Source organism: Bos indicus x Bos taurus, chromosome 15, assembly GCF_003369695.1.
Source record: "Bos indicus x Bos taurus breed Angus x Brahman F1 hybrid chromosome 15, Bos_hybrid_MaternalHap_v2.0, whole genome shotgun sequence".
In the NCBI taxonomy this organism is placed as follows: Eukaryota; Metazoa; Chordata; class Mammalia; order Artiodactyla; family Bovidae; genus Bos; species Bos indicus x Bos taurus.
Window position 1 is genome coordinate 49,307,994 of NC_040090.1, and position 20,909 is coordinate 49,328,902.

The 20,909-nt window shown below is 51.0% G+C and overlaps 2 protein-coding genes across 4 annotated transcripts in view; one reads left to right on the top strand and one right to left on the bottom strand.

The window, feature by feature from the left end:
* Positions 1-12,834, bottom strand: part of USH1C (USH1 protein network component harmonin) — a 48,771-nt gene extending 35,937 nt beyond the window's left edge. The window contains exons 1-3 of one of the 3 annotated variants that reach the window (XM_027563412.1): positions 12,622-12,834; positions 1,042-1,109; positions 116-259 (exon numbers count right to left, since the gene is read on the bottom strand). In XM_027563412.1, the coding sequence (XP_027419213.1) occupies positions 116-259; positions 1,042-1,109; positions 12,622-12,657 (248 nt within the window). In that variant the 5' untranslated portion in view covers positions 12,658-12,834. The remainder of the gene's footprint in view (positions 1-115; positions 260-1,041; positions 1,110-12,621) is intronic. The other 2 variants (XM_027563413.1, XM_027563414.1) reach the window with 2 other exon arrangements.
* Positions 12,835-16,742: 3,908 nt separating this feature from the next.
* Positions 16,743-20,909, top strand: part of OTOG (otogelin) — an 89,958-nt gene continuing 85,791 nt past the window's right edge. Inside the window, exons 1-4 of the mRNA XM_027562082.1 lie at positions 16,743-16,911; positions 16,998-17,058; positions 17,224-17,284; positions 20,443-20,521. Of these exons, the coding sequence (XP_027417883.1) occupies positions 16,743-16,911; positions 16,998-17,058; positions 17,224-17,284; positions 20,443-20,521 (370 nt within the window). The remainder of the gene's footprint in view (positions 16,912-16,997; positions 17,059-17,223; positions 17,285-20,442; positions 20,522-20,909) is intronic.

Sequence of the window (20,909 nt, forward strand, 5' to 3'; positions counted from 1 at the left end):
GCCCAGCTCTGGTCCAATGGCCAGCACTGCCCCATCCACTTGTCAGAGACCCTGTCCATCCCCAGGTAACCTCTCCCACCCCCGCCTCCAGCCTGCAGCTCCCTCCGTTCCACACCTGGAGCGCCGGGGGGTCAGCTGGTCGTACTCCACCTGGTGTTTCAGTGGGATCAGAGGCCTGATGGCATCGAACAGGGGCAGACGGCTGGGCTCGTTGATGACCAGCTTCAGGTCCCCCACAAGCACGGCCACGTCCATGGTCCTGCAGAGGCACGGGGGCCCTGGAGCCTCATCCATAGCCATGGCCTCTGAGACCCAAGGATTCCCAGAGGAAGCAGTCCTGGGTTGGGTCACCACCCCTGGGCCCAGACCTTGGGTGGATAAAAGATTAGAGCCCCTAACCCTGGGCCAGGTGACTCAGAAGGGTTTGTTCTCCCATCTAAGTATCCCAAGGAAACCATCCAGGTAGATGAAATCAAGCCAGGATTTTCACTCGTCTCTACCTAGTTCCAAAGCCCAGGGTCCTTCCAGACAGGAAACGTCTGTGAGGTGGTGGCCAGCCCTCTCATACCCCTGCTTCTCACCTCCAAGCTGCAGCTGAGCTCTGTAAATCCTGAAATCACAGTATATCGCACGAGCGTCTACCTCATACCGTTCAGGCCCTCCATGTCTAGGGCCGACACTTTTCTGGCTACCAACTGACTTGCTTATTCTCAGTCCACCACCAACTTTTAAAAATATAAGTTGCTCCCTTCTCAAAACCCTTTGACAGTTTCCCACTGCCCAAAGGATGCGGTCCATCCTCTTTGGCAGGCTCAGGGTCTCCATGACCTGTCTCTGTGGACCTGCCTGGGCTGTGTAAATATTTGCTGACACAAGTGAACGGCGTGTCTGCCTGATTCCCAGGAACACTGAGCACTGGCCTCCCTGAGCCACCCCAGGATTTAAGAGGGAAGTCGTCCTGTCTCAGAACGACCCATCCCAGGGCTTCCTGAAGATAGAGGTACCCGGGCTGTCCACGGAACCTGGACCCTGCACACTTACTGGTGGTACATCCGCAGCACATCATAGAGATAGTCCTTTTCTGCATCATTTTCAATCAGAAAATCCACCTGGAAAACCCCAAGGCAGAATTATATGTCCAGCCCCAGCACCCCCACAGCAGATCCCAGGACAGGGAGGGCACTGACGGTGGTGGCAGCGGGGTGGCCCTCCTCCGCATCTCTCCAGGGTTGTAAGAAGAGGGTGGAAACCAGAGGCCAGGCTGGCACCTGACTGCAACACATCAGAAGTGCAGACCACCCTGACGTGGCCACAGGAGTCCCTTTGCCTCACGTCTGGATGTGGTCAGGCTGAGCCTCGTCCCCAGGGTGGTGATGCACACAGCGATGCATACGCGCATCATACTTGTGAAGCCCCCGTGACGGTGATGCACCCCCACGGCAGCCGTACTGCCGATCACCTCCATGGCTATGTCACCTGTGTCCAGGCCAGCAACGCGACTGTCAGCTCCCCGGTCTGGAAGCCCACTGTCTTACCTGATGGTGGCTGTAGTGCCGGATGACTGCTTTCAGAAAGGATTTAGGCCACTCACTCAGATAGCACATCCCCCGCCCCCGCCAGAGCCCCTAGCACTGAATTCTCCCTTGTCCAGTCCTGGCCTAAGCTGGGTCAGCCCTGACTTCTGATCACTCTTTCCCCTTCCCACATCCCTGTGTGCCTCCTCTGCCACCGGAGGGGGAGAATCAGATTACATTTTTTCAGCTTCCCTGACGTCAATGGCTGGGAGTCCAGGGTCAGGGTCAAGAGCTGTTTCGTTAGCACCTCAATCCCAGGGGAGCTGGTGGGCCAGGAGCCCCGGATTCCACTCCCTCAGACAGCTCACTATGTATCTCTGCACTGTGTCCTGAGCTCTCTCTTCAGCCCAGGACTGAGTGAGAGGACAGGGTGGGGGCTTGAGGGGTCCTTGGATCCCTCCCTTCTCCAGGCCCAGCAGCAGAGTCCAGGGCCTCAGCCCACATAAGGGAGAAGATGCTGCTGGAAGCTGCAAGCTCCCACTTGATTGGTCCTCAGAGGAAAGTCGGAGCACCTTTGCCTTTTCTGTGGGTATCTTTAGGATTCTGGGAAGTTGGGGGGAAATCTGTTTGTCCCAGATACAAGCCCCTTGGGATTTCTGGCCTGAGCAGATGGGTACAGAATGCAGACTTCTGGTCTTCACCTAGCAGTACCTTCTTCCCTCTTAAAATCAAGCTGAACATTTGATTAGAGATGAGAATAAGCTAGGAGGCTTGCCCTGCACTGACTCAAAGCAGCTTCAGAAATTTATCCTACCCACTCCAAGGAGGGCATTCCTACTTCCTCTGCTTCAGCGCCCCTTTCCTTCAGGCCAGTAGAAGATGGGGGACAGAAGCACGTGCTAGAGTGGGCAGCACTGAATGTCAGGTGGTAGCCTTGGCTTTTCCACACACCACAGAAGTGGGCACCTCGAAAAGCCCACATCTGTGAGGACCCAGTCTGGACTCTCTCCGCACTCTGCCTGGGCTTGCGTGAGAGGGGTGGGGAGCCACACCGAGACAGACTTGGACTGCCCACGTGTGGCTGCGGTGCAGGAGTCTGAGCAGAGAAAAATTCTCTAGGATCAGATTCAGAAATATTTAAATAAATTGGATCATATCACTTTCGTGCTTAATAGCTTCTCATTGTACTTAAAACAAAATTCAAGAACTTCCCTGGTGGTCTGGTGATTAAGATTCCAGGTTCCCAGTGCAGGGGGCCCTGGTTCAATCCCTGATCAGGGAACTAGACCCTGCATGCCGCAACCAAGACCCGGCGCAGCCAAATCCCTTACCTGATCAAGGCCCAACTTTAGCTCCTGCCACTCTTCCTAGCTACACAAGCCTCCTTTCAGTGTTTCCCACAGGCTACACTTGCTCTAGCCTCAGGGCCATCATATATATTGTTCCCTCTGCCTGGATGGTTTTCCTCCTTCCCTGCATGGCTGGCCTCTGCCCCAGGGAGGTCTTCCTGCTCACCAACCTAAACAGAACCCACTCCATCACCCCAAAGATGCTTCAATTCCTTCATTACAACAGTCACAATTTGCAGTTAATTAAGGCTTGCTTTTTTGTGAACTGGTTTGTTTCCTTCATCAGACAGAAAAACCCCACAAAGGAAAGATGAAGTCTATTTTTTCTAAGTCTCTTGAGCCTAATGCATAGAATGTGGTCAGTAAAGAAGTATCAGAGGGATTTCTCCATCCCCCTGCCTCCTGGTCCATGCACAGTCAGATGGGAGGAAGGGAATCATGGGAGCAGAAGGGGAAGGGAAATAACATTTGCATCATGGGATGGCACCAAGAGCTTCTCTGGGCCCTACTCCACTTGTTTATCTCACCAGCCCTACAAGGCCAATTTTGCAGATGAGGAAACTGAAGACCAGAGAGGTTACAACATGTCACACAAGGTACCACAGCTAATCAGAGACAGAGCTAACATTTGAACCTCAGTCTATCTGATTCTGGGGCTTCCCCAGTGGCTCAGCGGTCATGAATCTGTTTGCAAAGCAGGAGACACAGGAGACATGGGTTCAATCCTTGAGTCAGAAAGATCCCCTGGAGTAGGGCATGGCAACTCACTTCAGTATTCTTGTCTGGAGAAAGACATTCTCTTGTCCTATCCCATGGACAGAGAAACCTGGAGGGCTTCAGTCCATGGGGTCCCAAAGAGTCTGAGTCACTGAAGTGACTGAGCATGCATGCATGCTATCTGATTCCAAAGCCTATGCTCTCCCTGCTATACCACTGCCTGTGTGAGTCAGGACTTCCAGGGAAAAAACTTCAAGGGCTCTTCAGGCCAAAATTTCAAAACTTTTGCTCTCAAGCAGGCTCCCCTTATCTCAAATCCCCATCTCTCTCCTTCATACTCTTAAGAAATCCCTTTGGGTTTGGTCTAGAACAAGCAAGAAAATATCTCTTTTGGATGACTCCTGGAACTGCAGATGTTCTGCTTTCTATGAAAGCATAAAAAGCCCATCTGCTCTGACTGCAGTGAGGAGAGCACAACCAAAGGGCTTCTAGCTCAATTCCAGCCATGGGTGGTGACGTAAGACAAAGTAGAGGAGAGGGAAATCCCTTCCTGACTGAGGTCTTATGACTGAAGCTCTCTGCAACCCCTCCTTGCAGAAACGCCTCCTGCTGCATCATTAGGTGTAAGAAGCAAGGCACTGTCCTCCGCAGACAGCGTTTATGCACTGGGTGGAAAGTAGAAACGGAAGACAAAGGCAATTTCCAATATTAGAGTCTAAGGTTCTGCTTTTCTGCATCCCAAGCACAGATCACCTGGAGATGCTCTTCGAGGAGAGATCCTATTCCTGGGGGTCCCAGGCTTCTGGTCCTTGTGGGCAGCCCTCCAATGCTGACCCCTGCATCCAGAGGTCCCCACCCAGAAACTACATCCTATCAGTCTCCTGCTGAGGCAGCCTGCAAAGTTCAGCTCTTTAGCTCCATTCATTCTCAGAGCCTAGGTCACTCCAACCCTGACTTTCAATTCTGCCCTTCCCTATCCCTCCAGGGTCATCTCTATCACCTCCCAAGTGTGACTCAGGCTGCGGCCAAACAGGCCTTCCTCTAACACACTGGAACCTCCTCGACCTCATTCAGAATTGTCCCATCTATCCCCAGCAATTCAACTTGTCCATTTAAAAAAATTATCCATTTACCATAATATCTGGGAAATCATATCTGGCTTATGTAGAATGTTCTTTAAACACCAATGTAAGGGATAAATCAAAATGGTGGGAGTCTCGTGACCCTGACCATTTCCCACCCAGGAATCTCTCCAAAAAGACTCTGAGATGACAGCACCACTTTGTTCTCTGACCACACCTGAGTGAAAACACATGCGCCAAGAAAGACAGCTGATAAGGATGGAACTTTCTCTGGAAGCCTGAACGTGCAGAAACATCAGCACTGTAATTCAAATTTTGCTTGTAAATATTTAACAAACTTATACGATGTCTCTTCCTCCTGGAATCTAGGTTCAAGCAAATTCCTCAGGAGGGTCTCCCCTGTACCAGTCCAAGGGGCAGCTTCAGGGATCCCGTCCCTGAATGGGATGTGTGTTGGAATGGCTGTGTGTCATTCTCCCAAAAACTTGTGCTCAGCTACCTGTAACACACCTGGTACATAGTAGGTCTTAAAGCACCATGCCATGCAAACAGGTGCAGTGTTCAGTGGTGACTGCTGAATGAACTCCAACAGCCTTAGTCTAGAGCCTTCCTTCTATCCTCTCCGCCAGTCCGGAGTCACCTTCCCATCACTCCTCAGTACACAGCCTCCTGGATCTGTCTCCTCTTAGCTCAGTTCCAGTCTCAGACCCACATAAGATGGCCTGCCCTCCCTCTTCCCACTGACCTCTGTTTTCATTTAAGGGGAGTCCAAGCCCCCTCTTCTAGAGTCTTTCCTGACCATGCCCAGCCCAGAGCCTCCTTACCAGCCTCCCAGCCTGAGGCCCTTGACTGGCTCCCTTATTTGGGCCAGACTCTGCTTACAGACAGGCCACCACATCTGAAGTACTTTACTTGTATTGTCTTTAAAAACCCTCTGAGGTGGATGGATATTACCCCCATTTGACAGATGAGGAAATCAAGGCTCAGAAGCAGTAGAGATGAGATGACTGCTGGCTCCAAAACCCTTGCTTTTTTCCAAACTACCACATTGTATCCACTTACCAGTTAGAACCTCCTTATTTGCATTTGTCTAATACACATTAATTGAGCACCTACTGTGTGCAAGACACCATGTCTTCTTTCTCTAACTAGATATAAAAAGCCTTTCCCTTTCTTGGATCCCTCTTGATGGACATAGAAGCCCTAAGTAGACCACCATGTACAAGTAACTGTGTGGGGGTCCCTTTACCACATCAATACCCTATGCCCACTCATCTTGTGCCCACTCATCCTGTGTCTGGCCCCCTCTGTCCAGCATGAGACTTCTCTGGCCAATGTTCAGCTGGCTCAGTGCTATCGGCCTGCATGGTAAGGGATATCTCCCTCCTCACAAGGTACAAGCCCTTGTCTAGGGCACTGGAAGTAGACTCTGGGTTTGGCCTTGGGTCTCTCCAACCTCACCTCCCTGCCTTCCTCCATATGGACTGCCCTTTCAGATTGGCCTCACAGGGGAAGCACACAACCTTCCGCTCATGAAAATTCATGTATGCACTCAGCCAAAGACGGAGAAAGAGAGCAAGCAGCAGATTAAATAATGCATGTTGTTCCACTGGGTGACATTTGCCCTCCTAGGGCTGTGTCGGGATTAAATGAATGAATATCTGTAAAGACATTCACTGTAAAGACATTTACTGTAAGACAGTGCCCAGGGCTCCGAAACTTCAAGGGCTCTAAAATGTGTGCTGCATCGCTTCCCTTTTGCCTCCAGACCCACAACCCAGCCTCCTCCACCTAGAGGAGTGTCCCAGGAAGCTTTGCCTGGGCTCCCTGCCCTCTACTTCCTTCTGGGTTCAGCCAAGGAGGGCGGTAAGACAGTCTGGGGAGAAAGGGAGTGGGGTTCTGATTCCCCGGCTCTCTCCATGCCAGACCACCACGAGGCAGGTGCCCCCACCTGAGGCTGCAGCGTCTGACTGGACATCTCTCTGCAGCCACTCTCTCCTTTGTTCTGGGACCCCTTCCCTTGCCCCTTGGGGAGCCCCTGGCCTCCAGTGCTGCTGCTCCCAGGCTGTGTCACCACGCCTTGGCAGCTCAGCCATCCTGCCCTTTCCTGTTAGCAGTCCCTTCATAAAACTCTTCAGTCTCCCATTTGAGTGAGCCACCTGCTTCCTGCTGAAGCCCAGGCTGGTGTGAAACCTTAGCTATAAGCACTGGTGATACCAGCAGTATTTCTTCTCTGTGAGCTCTTCCTCTACCTATAAAAGTTGCTCAGTCGTGTCTGACTCTCTGCGACCCCAAGGACTGTAGCCCACCAGGCTCCTCTGTCCGTAGAATTCTCCAGGCAAGAACACTGGATTGGGGAGCCATTTCCCTCCTTCAGGGGATCTTCCCAACTCAGGGATCAAACCTGGGTCTCCTGCATGGCAGGCAGATTCTTTACCATCTGAATCACCAAGGAAGCCCAAGTCTCCTCAAATGCCAGCTCCCCTTGGTCAAGCCTTTCCTCAGGCTCCCCCACAAAGCCTGCCCTGTCATTCTCTCTGCACAGGATGACACTTTGTCCCCACCTCTGCTGTGGGACTCACCAAGCTGTGTTGGACTTCCTTTCTTCACCTGCCTGTCTCCTCACTAATCCCTATGTGGTCACAACACATTTCTAGCAGGAGGAAGGCGGGCAGTGAGGCCACGCCCCCTTCCCCACGTGAGTCTGCATGTCTCCCTGCTTTCAGTATCCTCCTCTGTAAAATGGGAATAAAAGTATCTCGTAGGATTCCAATCTTTTGTGAGAGATTAAAAATGGCTTTTTAAAAAATTCTTCATTGAGTGAACAGTTGTTACTTTGAACAGTGCCTGGAAAGTAGCAGGTTCTAAGTGTTTGTTAGTTAAACTAAGTAAGCATAAATGAATACAAGTCCCCTGTTCTCAGCAGCTGGCAGAGACTGGACTTCCGTAAGTGTTGTTGGGATGTTGGGATCTAGTTCCACTTCCACCCAGGCCTGCACAGTGTGCATCCTGGAGTTCAGCTCAGTCGCTCAGTCGTGTCAGACTCTTTGTGACCCCATGGACTGCAGCACGCCAGGCTTCCCTGTCCATCACCAACTCCCGGAGATTGCTCAAACTCATGTCCATCAAGTCGGTGATGTCAACCAGCCATCTTGTCCTCTGTCGTCCCCTTCTCCTCCTGCCTTCAGTCTTTCCCAGCATCAGGGCCTTTTCCAATAAGTCAGTTCTTCCCATCTGGTGGCCAAAGTATTGGAGTTTCAGCTTCAGCATCAGTCCTTCCAATGAATATTCAGGACTGACTTCCTTTAGGATTGACTGGTTGGATCTCCTTGCAGTCCAAGGGACTCTCAAGAGTCTTCTCCAACACCATAGTTCAAAAGCATCAATTCTTTGGTGCCCAGCTTTCTTTATAGTCCAACTGTCACACCCATACGTGACCACTGTGGGCATCCCAGAGAGCACTGGGTTTATCTGACTCATGTTTTATTATCCTTCGTCTTTTCAAGAGACTTGTGTCATGCTTACTAGTTGGTAGCATTTGACCCAGTGCCAGGCACAGCAGATCACACCCTCCTGCTGGTTCTCTTGCCTTGCTTGAGGTTCCTTCTCCTCTTTGTCTCCTCTACAGGTTGGGGTGCCCCAGGCTCTGTCCTGAGTCTTCTCTACATCAGCACCGTCTCCCTAAGTGACTTCACCAGTTTCTGGGGTTTAAATACCATTTATACCATAAGAATTCACTGAGGCTTATCCCCAGCACAGAACTTTTCCCTGATTTTCACACTCCTACATCTACTGATCTTCTCAGTCACCTTTGTACTTGGAGATCTAAAAGGTATTTCAAACATAAAACATTCAAAATGGAACTCTTGGTTTCCACCAAGAGTTCTGTCTCCACCAACCTCCTCCTCCTCCCAACACAGTCTCACCCTTGATACCTTTCTCTCCACACCCGCAACCATCCCATCAGCAAAGCCTGTCAGATCTACCTTGAGCATATATCCTGGGTCTGGCACTCCATCTAGTCCATTGCAGGAGCCTCCTAAGGGAGGGTCCGCCTCCTCCCCTTTACCCTCTCAGTCTGTTCTCTACCAGTAGTCAGAGCAATCCTCTTAAAATGTAAGTCAATCATATCACTCCCCTGCTGGCTTCTTTCACTTAGAACAAAACCCCAAATCCTGAGTATGGCCCATTAGGACTCTACCACCACTCTGATCCATCTCCCACCACTCTTCATTCCGTAAGTCCTCTCAGAAACACCATCCGACTTGCTGTTCCTAAAGAAGGCAACCAGATGCTTGCCTCAGGGCCTTTGGACATGCTGTTCCCTCTTCCTGGAATGTTCTTCTTACACCAGGCGTTCTACCCAGTGAGGTAGAAATCGGCTCATGAGGCAGAAGTGACTGCATGCTGATATATCTGCATGACTCCTTCCCTCATTTCTTTTATGTCTTTATGTCTTTGCTGAAATATCACTTTTTTCAGAGAGGTTTTCCTGACTACCCTATAAAAAGTACTATCTCGTCACTCTTTATCCCTTCACCTCACTCAGTTTATTTTTTTCATAGCGTTCATTGCTACTTGACATTTTATGACACTTCCATTGGTTTGCTTGTTAACTGTCTGTCTTCCCTACTAGAATGTACTCTCTAAGAGGGCAGAGACTTTGTTTTGTTATTCAGTGGTTAGAGTACTGCCTGGCCTGTATCAGCAACTGAGTCAATATTTATTGTATGTGTGCATGAATGAATGAAAGATTACCAAATCCCTAGAAGGCAGAGGCTCTTCCTGACCTTATTTATCCCCTAAACCCCCCAAGCCAGATGTCTAGCTTTGGGCAGGGTACACTACAGATGCCCATGAATATATGATTGCTAAACAGTCAATAAATACTTTTTGAGCAAATGAGTAACCAAGTTCCTGCAACCTGCGGGTGCAGTGTGCAAGAGCAGGTTTCTTTTGAAAAGCTGGTTCTCCCGGGGGGAAGCCTTAGTCTCTGATGCCCCCCCTCCCCTTGCCTTGGTGTGCTGGCTGAAGGCTGTGTCCAGGAAGGGCATGCAAGTGCTGCTCATGGCCTTGGGGGAACTGCACAAGCCCAACAGTCCCCGCTCAATGGTCCGGAGACTGTTGGGTCATCCATTGGGATGCTCTGTAGGCATCAGTGGGGAAAAGTGAGGCCATTTACCAAATAGTTGCTGCACAACCAGAGCAGCCAGTATTTGAACACCTATTTCATCCTCACCATCCTGTGAGGTGAGCACAACGAATTCCATCTCACAGTGAAGGAAACTAAAGCTCAGTGAGGTTAAGCGGCTTGCCCAAGGTCTCACTGCAGAGGGGGACAGTACTGAGATCTGAGCCGATTTCCACCTCATTGGGTAGAACACCGGGTGGCTCAGGTGGTGAAGAATCTGCCTGTGATGTAGAGACCTGGGTTCGATCCCTGGGTGGGGAAGGTCCCCTGGAGAAGGGAATGGCAAACCACTCCAGTATTCTTGCCTGGAGAATCCCACAGACAGAGGAGCCTGGTGGGCTACAGTCCGTGGGGTTGCAAAGAGTCAGACACGACTGAGCAACTAACACACACACTGACTACCTCATTGGAAAAGACCCTGATTCTGGGAAAGACTGAAGGGCAAAGGAGAAGGGGACAGCCAAGGATGAGATGTTTAGATAGCATGAGTGACTCAATGGACATAAATTTGAGCAAACTCCGGGAGATAGTGAAGGATAGAGGACCCTGGCGGGCTACAGTCCATGGGGTCGAAAAGAGTCGGACACGACTTAGCAACCAAACAACAACTACCTAACTCCAGACAACAGACAACAGTAGACATTTACTGAGGCTTCACTAAGTAACAGGCTCTATTTAAGCTCTCTACACATGTGTAGGTCTCATCTATCTCTCACAATAAACTTACTAGTTAAGTATTACCGTGATCCTCATTAACCAAATTGGAGAACTGAGGCACAGAGAAGTTAATAACTATCTCCCGGTCACACAGCACTTTCTGTAACAACACAGTACCTTTAATGTTACCTCCAATGACTAAGGATTTATTTAGATTACAAATCATTCTCAAGGGGGTAAATTTGCTCTGAAACACTAAGGAAGGGGCATCTAGAAAGCAATCAACAGCAAGGTCTCTCCTCGGCTGCTTCATCCTCTCTCCTCAGTTCCCAGATGATCTCCAACCTGGGAGGGGAAGGCTGCTGCGCTTCTGAAGCAATGGGGCACAAAGTCCAGCCCCGGCCTTGCCCAGCATGCCCCGCCTGCACACTCAGGGCATTAATAGGTAATGACTCTTGTGATGAGGAAGAGCAGGGCGGTGGAAACACAGAGGCCTGGGGCCCTTTGGGGCGCATGGGGCCTGGGGAAGAGAAACAGGGGCTAACCCAGGGGTTGAGTCAGACACCGGGGACCCCAGAAACAACTCTCTCAAAGAGGCAAAGAAAAGTACCTCATGAGGAGAAGACAAAAGAGGGACCGACATTACTTTCAACCCCAGGGCAGGAAAGTGAAATTCAAGCCTGAGTCATCTTGGGGTAGGGGACGGGCAAGTGGGTTGCCTGAAATCTACACTCACCAAATGTCCCCGGCGGCTGAAATTTCTCCCCTTGGGTCCCTTTGCAACAGGATGCGCTGGTGAACATGTCTCACACTCCCCTTGTTATTTCCCAGCCCCCATACTCCTGCATGAACTTCCGGTTATCTCTCATCCCTGGGATCCCAAGGCCTCATTTTTAGAAGACTCCGGCCAGCAGGAGCTGTCCCCTTTGTGCCCCCACCAAACTTTGATTCCAACACTCAGCACCCAGGTGTGGGTAGTTATTAGTATGGGGTCTGTATTCCACCCACATGGCCAGCAACTTGAAGGCACAGACTGGGTGCTCAAAACATGTTTCTTAAGTGAACAACTGACCGTTGGTCCCTAGTCCCAGGCCACAACCCTCAGCCCCTGTGGCCTCCATACTGGCTGGCTCCTTGAGCTCCCTGGGCTTCTCTGTGGTGAGAGAGGGGCCAGCCCCTGGACCTTGTCTACCTGAGCTCTGCCCACTCAGGCTTGGGAAGGGGGTTGGCTGGGTCTAAAGACACTGTCTCTCTGGGTGGGTCTCAAGGCTCAGTCACCTTTCCCTCAGGCAGGGCCTGTGGGTAGCTCCAGACACCCCTGGCTGCACCCTTGGGCTCTGAGGCATCCTCAGGCCTAGTGGGGATGTACACTGGATCTCTTCAAAGGGTCCTCTCTGACCTCAGGCTCAGCAACTCCTGCACAGCTCTGGAAACAGTTCTGGGAAGCCTGGGTCAAACCCAGTGGTCTCCAGCGATGGTCTCTGACAGTCCTGGGCCACCAATGAGGCCCCTCACTGGTGGAGAGCCTAAAGGGCCTGGCTGACTCCCACAGCTCCCTCCACTATTTCTCAGGTCCTAAGAAATGCCCTTAGGTGGGGAGTGGGCTGCCTGACATGCCTCCAATTCGAATTTTCAGGTCAGAAGACAGATTGAGGCATCCACTTGCCCTCCCTCCCAGTCCTCACCTCTCAGACCCTATCCCAGAGCCTCTCTACACCCTCCAACACCCCAGAGCTGGGGGCGCTAGGAGGGAGCGGGGCAGAGGGGTGGGGTGGGCGTTGCCCACTATGGGGCATCTCAGAGAAATATCCCATCTCAAGCCAAGATCGGAAGGAATTCTAATCCCCTACCCCCACCCCCGCTGCGTATTAAGAAAACGGACACTTTCAGGAAGGAACTCGGTTTAGTGGCTTCCACACCTAGAGTCCCAGTGCTCCTCCCTCATTTTACTGGGGATTCCTGCTGGTAACCAAAGGACCCTCAGGATCCCAGCCCACCCAGAGCCCCAGGACCGGCCGGCAAAGGGAGAGATGGTGCCGTGGGTATCCACCGCCCACCCACTCCGCCCCCTGACTCCGCGGGGGCGCTGGAGGGCCGCTAGTGGCTCTGACCTTGTGCCGGAATTCTCGGGCCACCTTCCGATCCATGGCTGGGTTGGATCGAGTCGCTTGCTACACAGTTCCGCTCCTTCGGGTGCCGGCTGCTGGGTGACGGGCTGCTCCAGCCCGCAGAGGCGGCGACCGTGACAGGCGGAGCCTGGGGAGGAGAGGGTGGGGCCTGGGGAGGACGGGGCGGGGCGGCGGGAGGCACCTGTCCTGAATCTCGCCGCCTCTCTCTGAAGCCTGAGAGCCGCTGGCCAGGAGGGCGTGTCTATGGTGGCGGCAACGATGGTTGGACATGTGACTGGCCCTGCCCTTGGAGTGGTTCTCAAACACACGCGGTTAACTGAAGGGATCTCAGGAAGCTGTCTGTCACCCCTTGCCAAGCATCTCACCTTCACTGTACATTTTATAGTAGTGGCTTCCCTGGACTTTTCCAACTTGGAAGAAACCTGTTTGTGAACTCCTTGGGGTTGGGTGTTACTGTAGCCCACAGGAACCTGAACAGTGGGTAGGAGGGCCCCTTCTCCACTGACTTCCTCTCCCACAGTTCCCTAGCTCCCTGCCACTCACACACACACACACACACACACAAGCATGGAAGGGCCTGGAAATGACATCCTGATTTACAGCCGACCTTTACCCGGGGGATGACGCCCGTCTGGTTCATTTGATTCAATTCAACTAAGATCTGAGGTAGGAGATAGACGGGCTCCAGGTTGGACATTTACAATCAGCCAGCCTGCCTCCTCTTTGCAAGAGGTAGGTGGGCTGCAGTTGAGGAATGGACCACCAGCCCCCTCTTTGCTCTCACAAATGGAAGCAACAACAGAAACCGGGTAAATAGAAAGTCTTTGTCTCCTGTAAACATCTCAAGGGAATAAGGCAAAAGTCCAGTCTGAGAAGAAGGCTCCTCCCAGAAGCCTTCACTTCGAGATCCATCTTGGCTGATAGGGTGTGTGCACACCCCAGGGGAGGGTCCCAGCGTAGGCCAGGTATGGAAAAAGAAATCAGACAATTGGCCTGAAAGAAGACAAAGGCCTGGAAATACTGACCTATATAAATGATTTAACTTCCTCTTTACTGTGCTCCTCCTCCTTAGGGGGGACGCCTACACCCTTTCTCTCTGGGTGTGCATCTCAGCCCTGCTTCTATCTCAACTAAACAAACTGCTTCTCTTTGTGCTCTCCCACTTGTTGTTGTGCTATGTCTCTAAAATAAACTTTGTACCTGCATTGACAGTTTCTGCCTCCGTGATAAATGCACTTTTCACTGGGGGCAAAGATCCAGGGAAAACTAGCTTCTAGCCTCTAGCCCTTGCTGTTTTGGTGGCTAGCATTCCTGGTTTTCACCCAGGCTACCCAGATTCAATTCCTGGGCAGGGAATGAAGATCTCGTTTCAGGCCACCAGTCTCTGCTGCCCCACCCAGATCAGGTCTAGTGCTGGGGTGCAAAGATAATGATAAGCCAAGCCTGAGACAGCCTGAGAGCACAGAGGGGATGAGGGGTGATAAAGACAGTTGTGAATGGAAAGAGCGGGCACCTTTAATTATGAATTTGTTTACTTGTTTCTGCATTCAACCCAGGGCAAGGGCCTGCCCTGTTTGCACCGTGTCAAAGGGGAGGGGACAGGAGATGGACTGCAGCCCAAATCAGCAAATTGCTGTAATTGCAGAGGCACCTAGAGACCCCATTCTTTGCAGCCCACCTGGAATAGCTGAAGTTTTGCCAGCCTACTATTTTTATTTATCTAAATTATGACCGAATTTGAGATGTAAATCCTTTCTGGAAAAGAACCTTAAAATAGCATCCATAGTCTCCCCTTGGTATTAATTAGTTAAATCAGCGATAAAAGACTTGTGGGATTTTCAAAGGTCTAGGAAACGTGCACAAAATAAATTCCCCTCCCACTGACTTTTTTGACTTTCTGCATTTCATAACTATGTCATATGGCTGTTTATTTCATGTATAGATTTCAAGCAGAGCAGCAAATGCCCTTATGAGGGTGAATGACATCCAGTGATACCCTAATCCTTCTTTTACCGGAACATTGCCCACACGGACACTCTTCTCTAAATGCCTCCCTCTTGGTTTTAGGGACAAAACTGAGTCCTGGTTCTCCTTTCCCATGGATACCAGGCCCAAGCTCATACTGCTTGCTGTACAACAGACCAATAAACTGAGAGATGACTTGTTGTGGCAAGGAACGGTGACTTTATTTGTAAAGCCAGTAGACCAAGAAGATGGTGGACTAGAGTTCCAAAGAACCATCTTCCCTGAGTTAGAATTCAGGCTTCTTTATACTGAAAGAGAAAGCAGGCATCTTTTATACTAAAGGGGGAGGGAGTGTGGTTGGATGTTGCAAACTTCTTAATGCTGGAAACCTTTGTTCTTATAGCTGTCCACATAGCTTGGGTCTCAATGTTCCTGTAAGCATCAAACAAGACAAATGTTATTCTCTGTTCTGAAACTTTTATCTCTATATGAGTGGGAAAGTATTAGACCTTTAATAGTCAGAGCCCTGAAAATTGGTTATCCTGTATATTTCATGCTATTGGTTACATTTTTGACTTAGAGCAAAAGCAACAGAATACAAAGGTTAAAGTAAAGGAAACAGATTCAATATGGAGTCAGATTCGTCCTTCCCTATTACACCATGAATGTTCCTTTTCAAGCTTTCTCTAAGACAGTCTTGCCTTCACCCATTTCTTAACTGGTGTTCTTTAAGGTTCCATCCTTGGCTTTTTCCTCTTCATCTTCCCACCTAATCCCATGGCTTCAAATACGCTGTGTGGAGATAGCTATCCATGCTTTATTTACCGCTATATTTCCAGAATAGTGTGTGGCGAGGAGTAGATGCTCAATAAATTTGTTGACAGGATGAATGAGTAAAGCATCCCAAATATACACCTCTGCCCAGGGGCCTGTGAGGGCTGACGCTATCTTCATCACCGTCTACAAGGCCTGGCATCTGGTTGGTGTTCTAACACTTAGTTGGCCAAGTGAAAGATGCAAAGTTTCCCAAGGCTCTCAGGCCCACATTTCTACCATTCCAAAATTTTTCCTGGGCAGAGTGTATCTTATTCACAAAACTAAAGTTGCTTTTGTCAAAGTCAGGCCTCAATGGAACCAATAATATCTGAGTGTAAGGCATTTCTGTTAGTCAACATATCCTGAACTGGGGCCTGAGCTAGTGCTGGACACACAGAGGACTAAGGCATGATCTAGCTTCTAGAGGTTGGATCCCTAGCTCAAAACTAGGGGTAGAGTGGGGTCTTGGGGACCCAGGAAGCTGTAGTGGAAAATGGTGTAAGCACAGGCTAGGACTCTGCAGGCCTGAGCCATGGCTCTGCCACTGATCACTGAGTTGCGCCTCCTGGGACCTCTGTAAAAGGAATGCATAGGACCAGACTTATACCAGCATCCTGGGTCTCCAAGAACCCAGTAAGGGGCTTCCAGAACCCAGGTTCCTGAACCAGGGATCTCTGAGGAGCAAGGGATGTTGGAAGCTGCACAGACTGCCTGCCTCCTTGCTCCTCCAAGGGACTTAGCGCTGAGTGTGATCTGAATCCAACCTCCCTCGGGGAGGGGCAGCCACAGACCAAGAAGAACAAAGGCGGCCACCCCCGACGCCCCGCACACCGGTCAGGCTCCTAAATTATGGTAATAAGTTAGGCGGTCCTGTCTCTCTAGTTCGGGGCGGAGCCAAGTGCCTGGGAGGCGGAGCCAAGGGTATCCTGGGGCAAGAGAGCAAGAGGCCCGGCGGCCTCCAACCAGTGGAGGTGTGGCTCTGCCTTCGCGGGAGAGGCACTCGGACTTGATCCTGCGCTGAGCTTCCCAGTCCCCGCGCGCCCCTATGGGGGCCCCGGCGCCAGTGTTCTGCCTGCTCCTAGCTTGCGTCTGGCTGCCCCGGGGTGAGCCGGCAGGGGAGTTTCCGCCACTGCAGTCTCTCGGTGAGAGGGGTGTGGACTAGGGGAGGCCAGGAACCTGGGAGAACGTTTAGAGCGACAGACCTGGGCCAGCTGGAGAGAGGGTAAAGAAAGAAGGTTTGAGAGAGGGCAGGGGGACAGCCAGGGAGTGGGTCCAGGGAGAGGGACCGCAGAAGGAAAGAAAGGCCAGCCGCAGTCAGGGGAATGGCTCTCAAGCTGGGCAGCGTGGAAGAGATCCAAGGAGGGGGAACCAGAGAGAACTGGGGCACAGAGAGTGGGAAGGAGGAGGGAGACCCTTGTTGGAAAAGAGACCCCACGGAGGGGGAGAAAGGATTTGAGAAGGCTGCAGGGAGAGAGAATGGGGGTGATGCAGGTATGAGAGGCTTCCCAGCAGGTGGGGAACGGGGTGAGAAGGGGTGGGAGGCATAACGAGTGGAGAGTAATCCCCCCACCCCCTAGCCGCAGCAGCCACACCCCGAGGCAATGCAGAGCTGCAGCCTGAGCCAGCCCGGGATCCCAGGTGAGTAGGCAAGAACTGCTAGCTACCCCGCTCACTGGTTCCATCTTCATTCCTGGCATGGGTGACCTCAGGGGTTAGCACAGGGGACGGGATGGGCCTGGGATGGTGGGGGGGGCATGGCCCACTCCTCTCCCTTCGCCCACACCAGGCTTGTTTCTCACCTAGCCACAGCCATCAGGAGGCAGTCCTTGCCATAGGGGATGCTACCACGGTGATGGGAGGCCAGGTAAGGGGAGGCCTGGGGAAGGGGTCACTTCACTGGGCAGGGGCTTATTTCTGTCTGGGTTTGAGGCTGTCTGGGAGCTCTGTAGGTGGCAGGAAGTATGTTTCTACAGTTATTCAAAAGGGGACCAACAAGATTCTTAGTGTGTGTCTGAAGAATGCAAATTTATAGGATATTTCTGCTTCCACTTTCCTAATCTCTTGGGGCCCTATAGCCAACTTTTGTTTATTTATAAATTGTGTTTATAGAGGAAGAGGGCACAGAGTCTCCGTCAGGAGACAGCTGAGCTCTTTCCTTTCCTGGGTGAAAGCGGGAAGATGAGGGTTTGGGAGAGTGGAGTTCTCTATTCCCTGCCTGGCCTAAACCCTGTCAGAGGTCCCTCTTCATCCCCTGAGCATCCCCAGCAATGCTGCTTTGAGGCCCTCTGGTGAGGCCTGCAAGGAAGGGTTGGTTGAAAAGCAGAGCCATCCTCTAAGTCCTGACCATTCCCTGTTGCCCACCCTCCCCAGGTCCTCTGTGCTTTATTACTTTTTAAAAAAATTTTTTTGATTGAAGGATGATTGCTTTACAGAATTTTGTGGGTTTCTGTCATACATCAGATCCTCTGTACTTTAGGAAGAGGTGGTGCTTTTCTTTCTTTGCCAAACTTCGGTCGGTCTCTGGATCAAGTGATTCAGGTTCCTTTTCTAGTCTTGGCTTGCGTCTGTCTCCTCTCTACAACCACAAACATGATACAAATACAGCCCACCCGATATCAGGTTCCCAGAGAATCTTGAGCCTCAGTTTACACACCCTGGCCCTTGGGATCCGCTCTGGGGAGCTCCTTGTGCCAGCAGGATGGAAGCATCTTTTAAAATAGAAAACAATGTGTCCCAAATACCTGCCCTTTTGAAATAGATATGAAGATCCCAAGGAAGGAGGAGGCATGCTTACTTTTGAATGTCTGGATTATGTGGGGGTTTTGTATCTTTTTTTCCCATTTCTCCAGGCCCCAGATTGAACTGAAAGATAATGTCGTCATTCTTTTTATTTAGTTTTTATTTTATTTTTAAAATGTTTTCATCATTCTTTTTATGGATGGGGATACTGAGGCAGGTGGATGGTTTGCCGGGCCCTCAGGGCACAGGCAGAGCAAGGTCTTCTAGCTAGCATGTTCTGCTGCTGCTGCTGCTGCTAAGTCGCTTCAGTCGTGTCCGACTCTGTAATTTAGTGGCGTAATGATCCTCCTACCCAAGCACTTCATTCCCCTAGAGGGCTTCTTTCCTTGCTGGATTCCAGGGTAGGCCTCCCCTTCTTTTCCTTGGAGAATCATCCAGACCAGGCAACCCCAGTAGGTTTCTCACATTACTCCTTAGAACAAACAAGGGGTTAGAATGGCCCTCCTTAAAGGCAACTGGAGTTGGAGGAGGCTGGGCAGGAATCAGGCTACTTAAAAAGTGAACCTGGGGATCCCTCAAAGGCTTCTGCCTGGAATGCCCTCTTAAGTAAGGGAAGGGGAGGTCTCAGACCAGTAGCTCACCACCCTTCATTTCTGTGCTGCCTCACTCTATAGAACTCAGCCATTCTCCAGAGAATTGCTGGTGTAGACCAGAAGTCCATGAACTTGGATGGGGGGAAAAATGCATTGTTATTTATGGAAACCTCAATGGAACTGAAATTTAGTCTTCCCTTTAATTACTGCTAGATGTTACAGACCACAGAATATTAGCAGTGTCTGTGACTCTCATTAGTAGAAATCACAGGTATTTTGCTCTCAGCTTGCAATTGTCTCTGTCTCCAGATCGCATCTATGCTCACTGCTCCTGCATGCTGGCAGTGGTATGGCCTGTCGCTTGGTCCTGTGATTTAATGTATTAATAAAAAAGCACAAATATTACCATTACTCATTTTTATAAAATATTTAATCGCTGCATTGCAAAATGTTTGATATCCTTTATAATATTATGTTTTATTTTACATATTTAGAAACATCTGTTGCAAGAAGGGGCCCATAATCGTCACTAGATTGTCAGAGGGATTCATGGCATAAAAATGATTAAGAACTCCCCATCTATACTGAAGATGAATCATTTGGAAAGGATTTAAAATTCTTCTCCAGAAATGGCCTCGATTCGTTGCAGCACAGGCCAGGCAGGAGATGGAGAAGTACAACCCACAGGAGGGACAAAGAGCTGGGGTTGGGCTCCAGGGACCAAGGGTTCTGAATACTTCTGTGTTCCTAGTCTTTGCGAGACGCTGGGGATTTAGCCCAGGGATGAGGAGGTGACAGTGAGGAGAAAATACATGAGACAAACACCCTCAGTGTGGTTCGTGCCTTGTCAGCTCTGTGAGCACGTGTTCCCTGTACCTGGGCCAGGCTGGGCCCCCACTCCCAGAAGGTGTTCAAGTGAGAGGACTTAGGCCCTGAGAGTGATGATCCTACTGTGCCAAGGGTCCCGGTCCTAGGTGACTTCAGACGCTCAGGCTGGAGTTCTGAGAGGGACTGAACACAGTGAAATGATGTTCGGGGAAGTCCTGATTTCAGATGTTCGTATCTCAAGAGGCCATGGGATGGGGCTTCTGGTCTGGAAAACAGGATCTCAGCGGGGCTTTGCCTTTGTCCTCAGTTGTGTGGTATCGGGGAGAGTTCTGACTCGGACGAGTTCCAACGGCGGGTTGTGATCCGTGAGGCATTGTTTTTGCTGATAGAAGAGCCCAAAAGGCTGAGTTGGGGTGGGGGATGTTCCCCTGCCCAGGATTGAGGGTCTGCCTTTGTTTCTGAGCTCTGGCCCGTATGGTTTCTGTAGTGAGGAGGTGTTGTGTTTGTTCTCCAGACAAGAGGGTTTTGTGCTGGGCTGTGGAGCATACAAAGGTTTACTAGGGAGGGAGTCAGGAGAGGCCAGGGGACACTGGAGCATGGAGGGGAGGGGGTTGTGTTCAGGCTACAGGCCTCCCCAGCCTGCCAATGAGATGCCACTCTGGAGGGTGTAAACCAGGCCTCACGCCACCTGAAAATCCTGCCTCCAGGCTTCTCAGAGGTGGGCTGGGTAACTGGGGCACCCAGCAGCAGAGGGCCTGCCTCCCTCCAGGTAGTGAACAGGAAGGGCTGTGACCTCCAGGAAGCCCGCCATCCCTGAGGTCAGCCCTTGATTGAATTATTTTCCGTCTCCTGTCTGTAAAAGGAGGAAGCTGAGGTCCTGGACTCCTTGGCCATGTCTTCCTGGGAAAGGCGGCTCCATCGGGCCAAATGTGCACCGTCTTGTAAGTGCCCCTCCTTCCCTGGGGCTTGTGGGAGGCAGAAAGGCCTGTGAGGGAAGCCCGGGGCTTGTCTTGGGGCCTCCTGGGACCTCTTTTCCCTGCAGGGGGTCTCTTTCCACCGTCCCCAGTCTGACTCCAGTGAGGTTGAGCTTCTTATTTAGTGGTGGTTTTCCCCCTGGATATCACTCTGTGTCTGTAGCCTCTCTCTACTATTTTGTGGCCTCTCCCCTCACCTGGTCTCTGTCTGTGGTCCCTCTTCTCACATTATGGCTCCCTTCCTTGCCACATGCCACTCTGCTTTGTCCTCTCATCCTCTGAGGCCTTCCTTTCTACTACATTCCAAGTGCATTCCTTGGTTTACACTACGGACTCTTCCCCTAAGATTATGGAG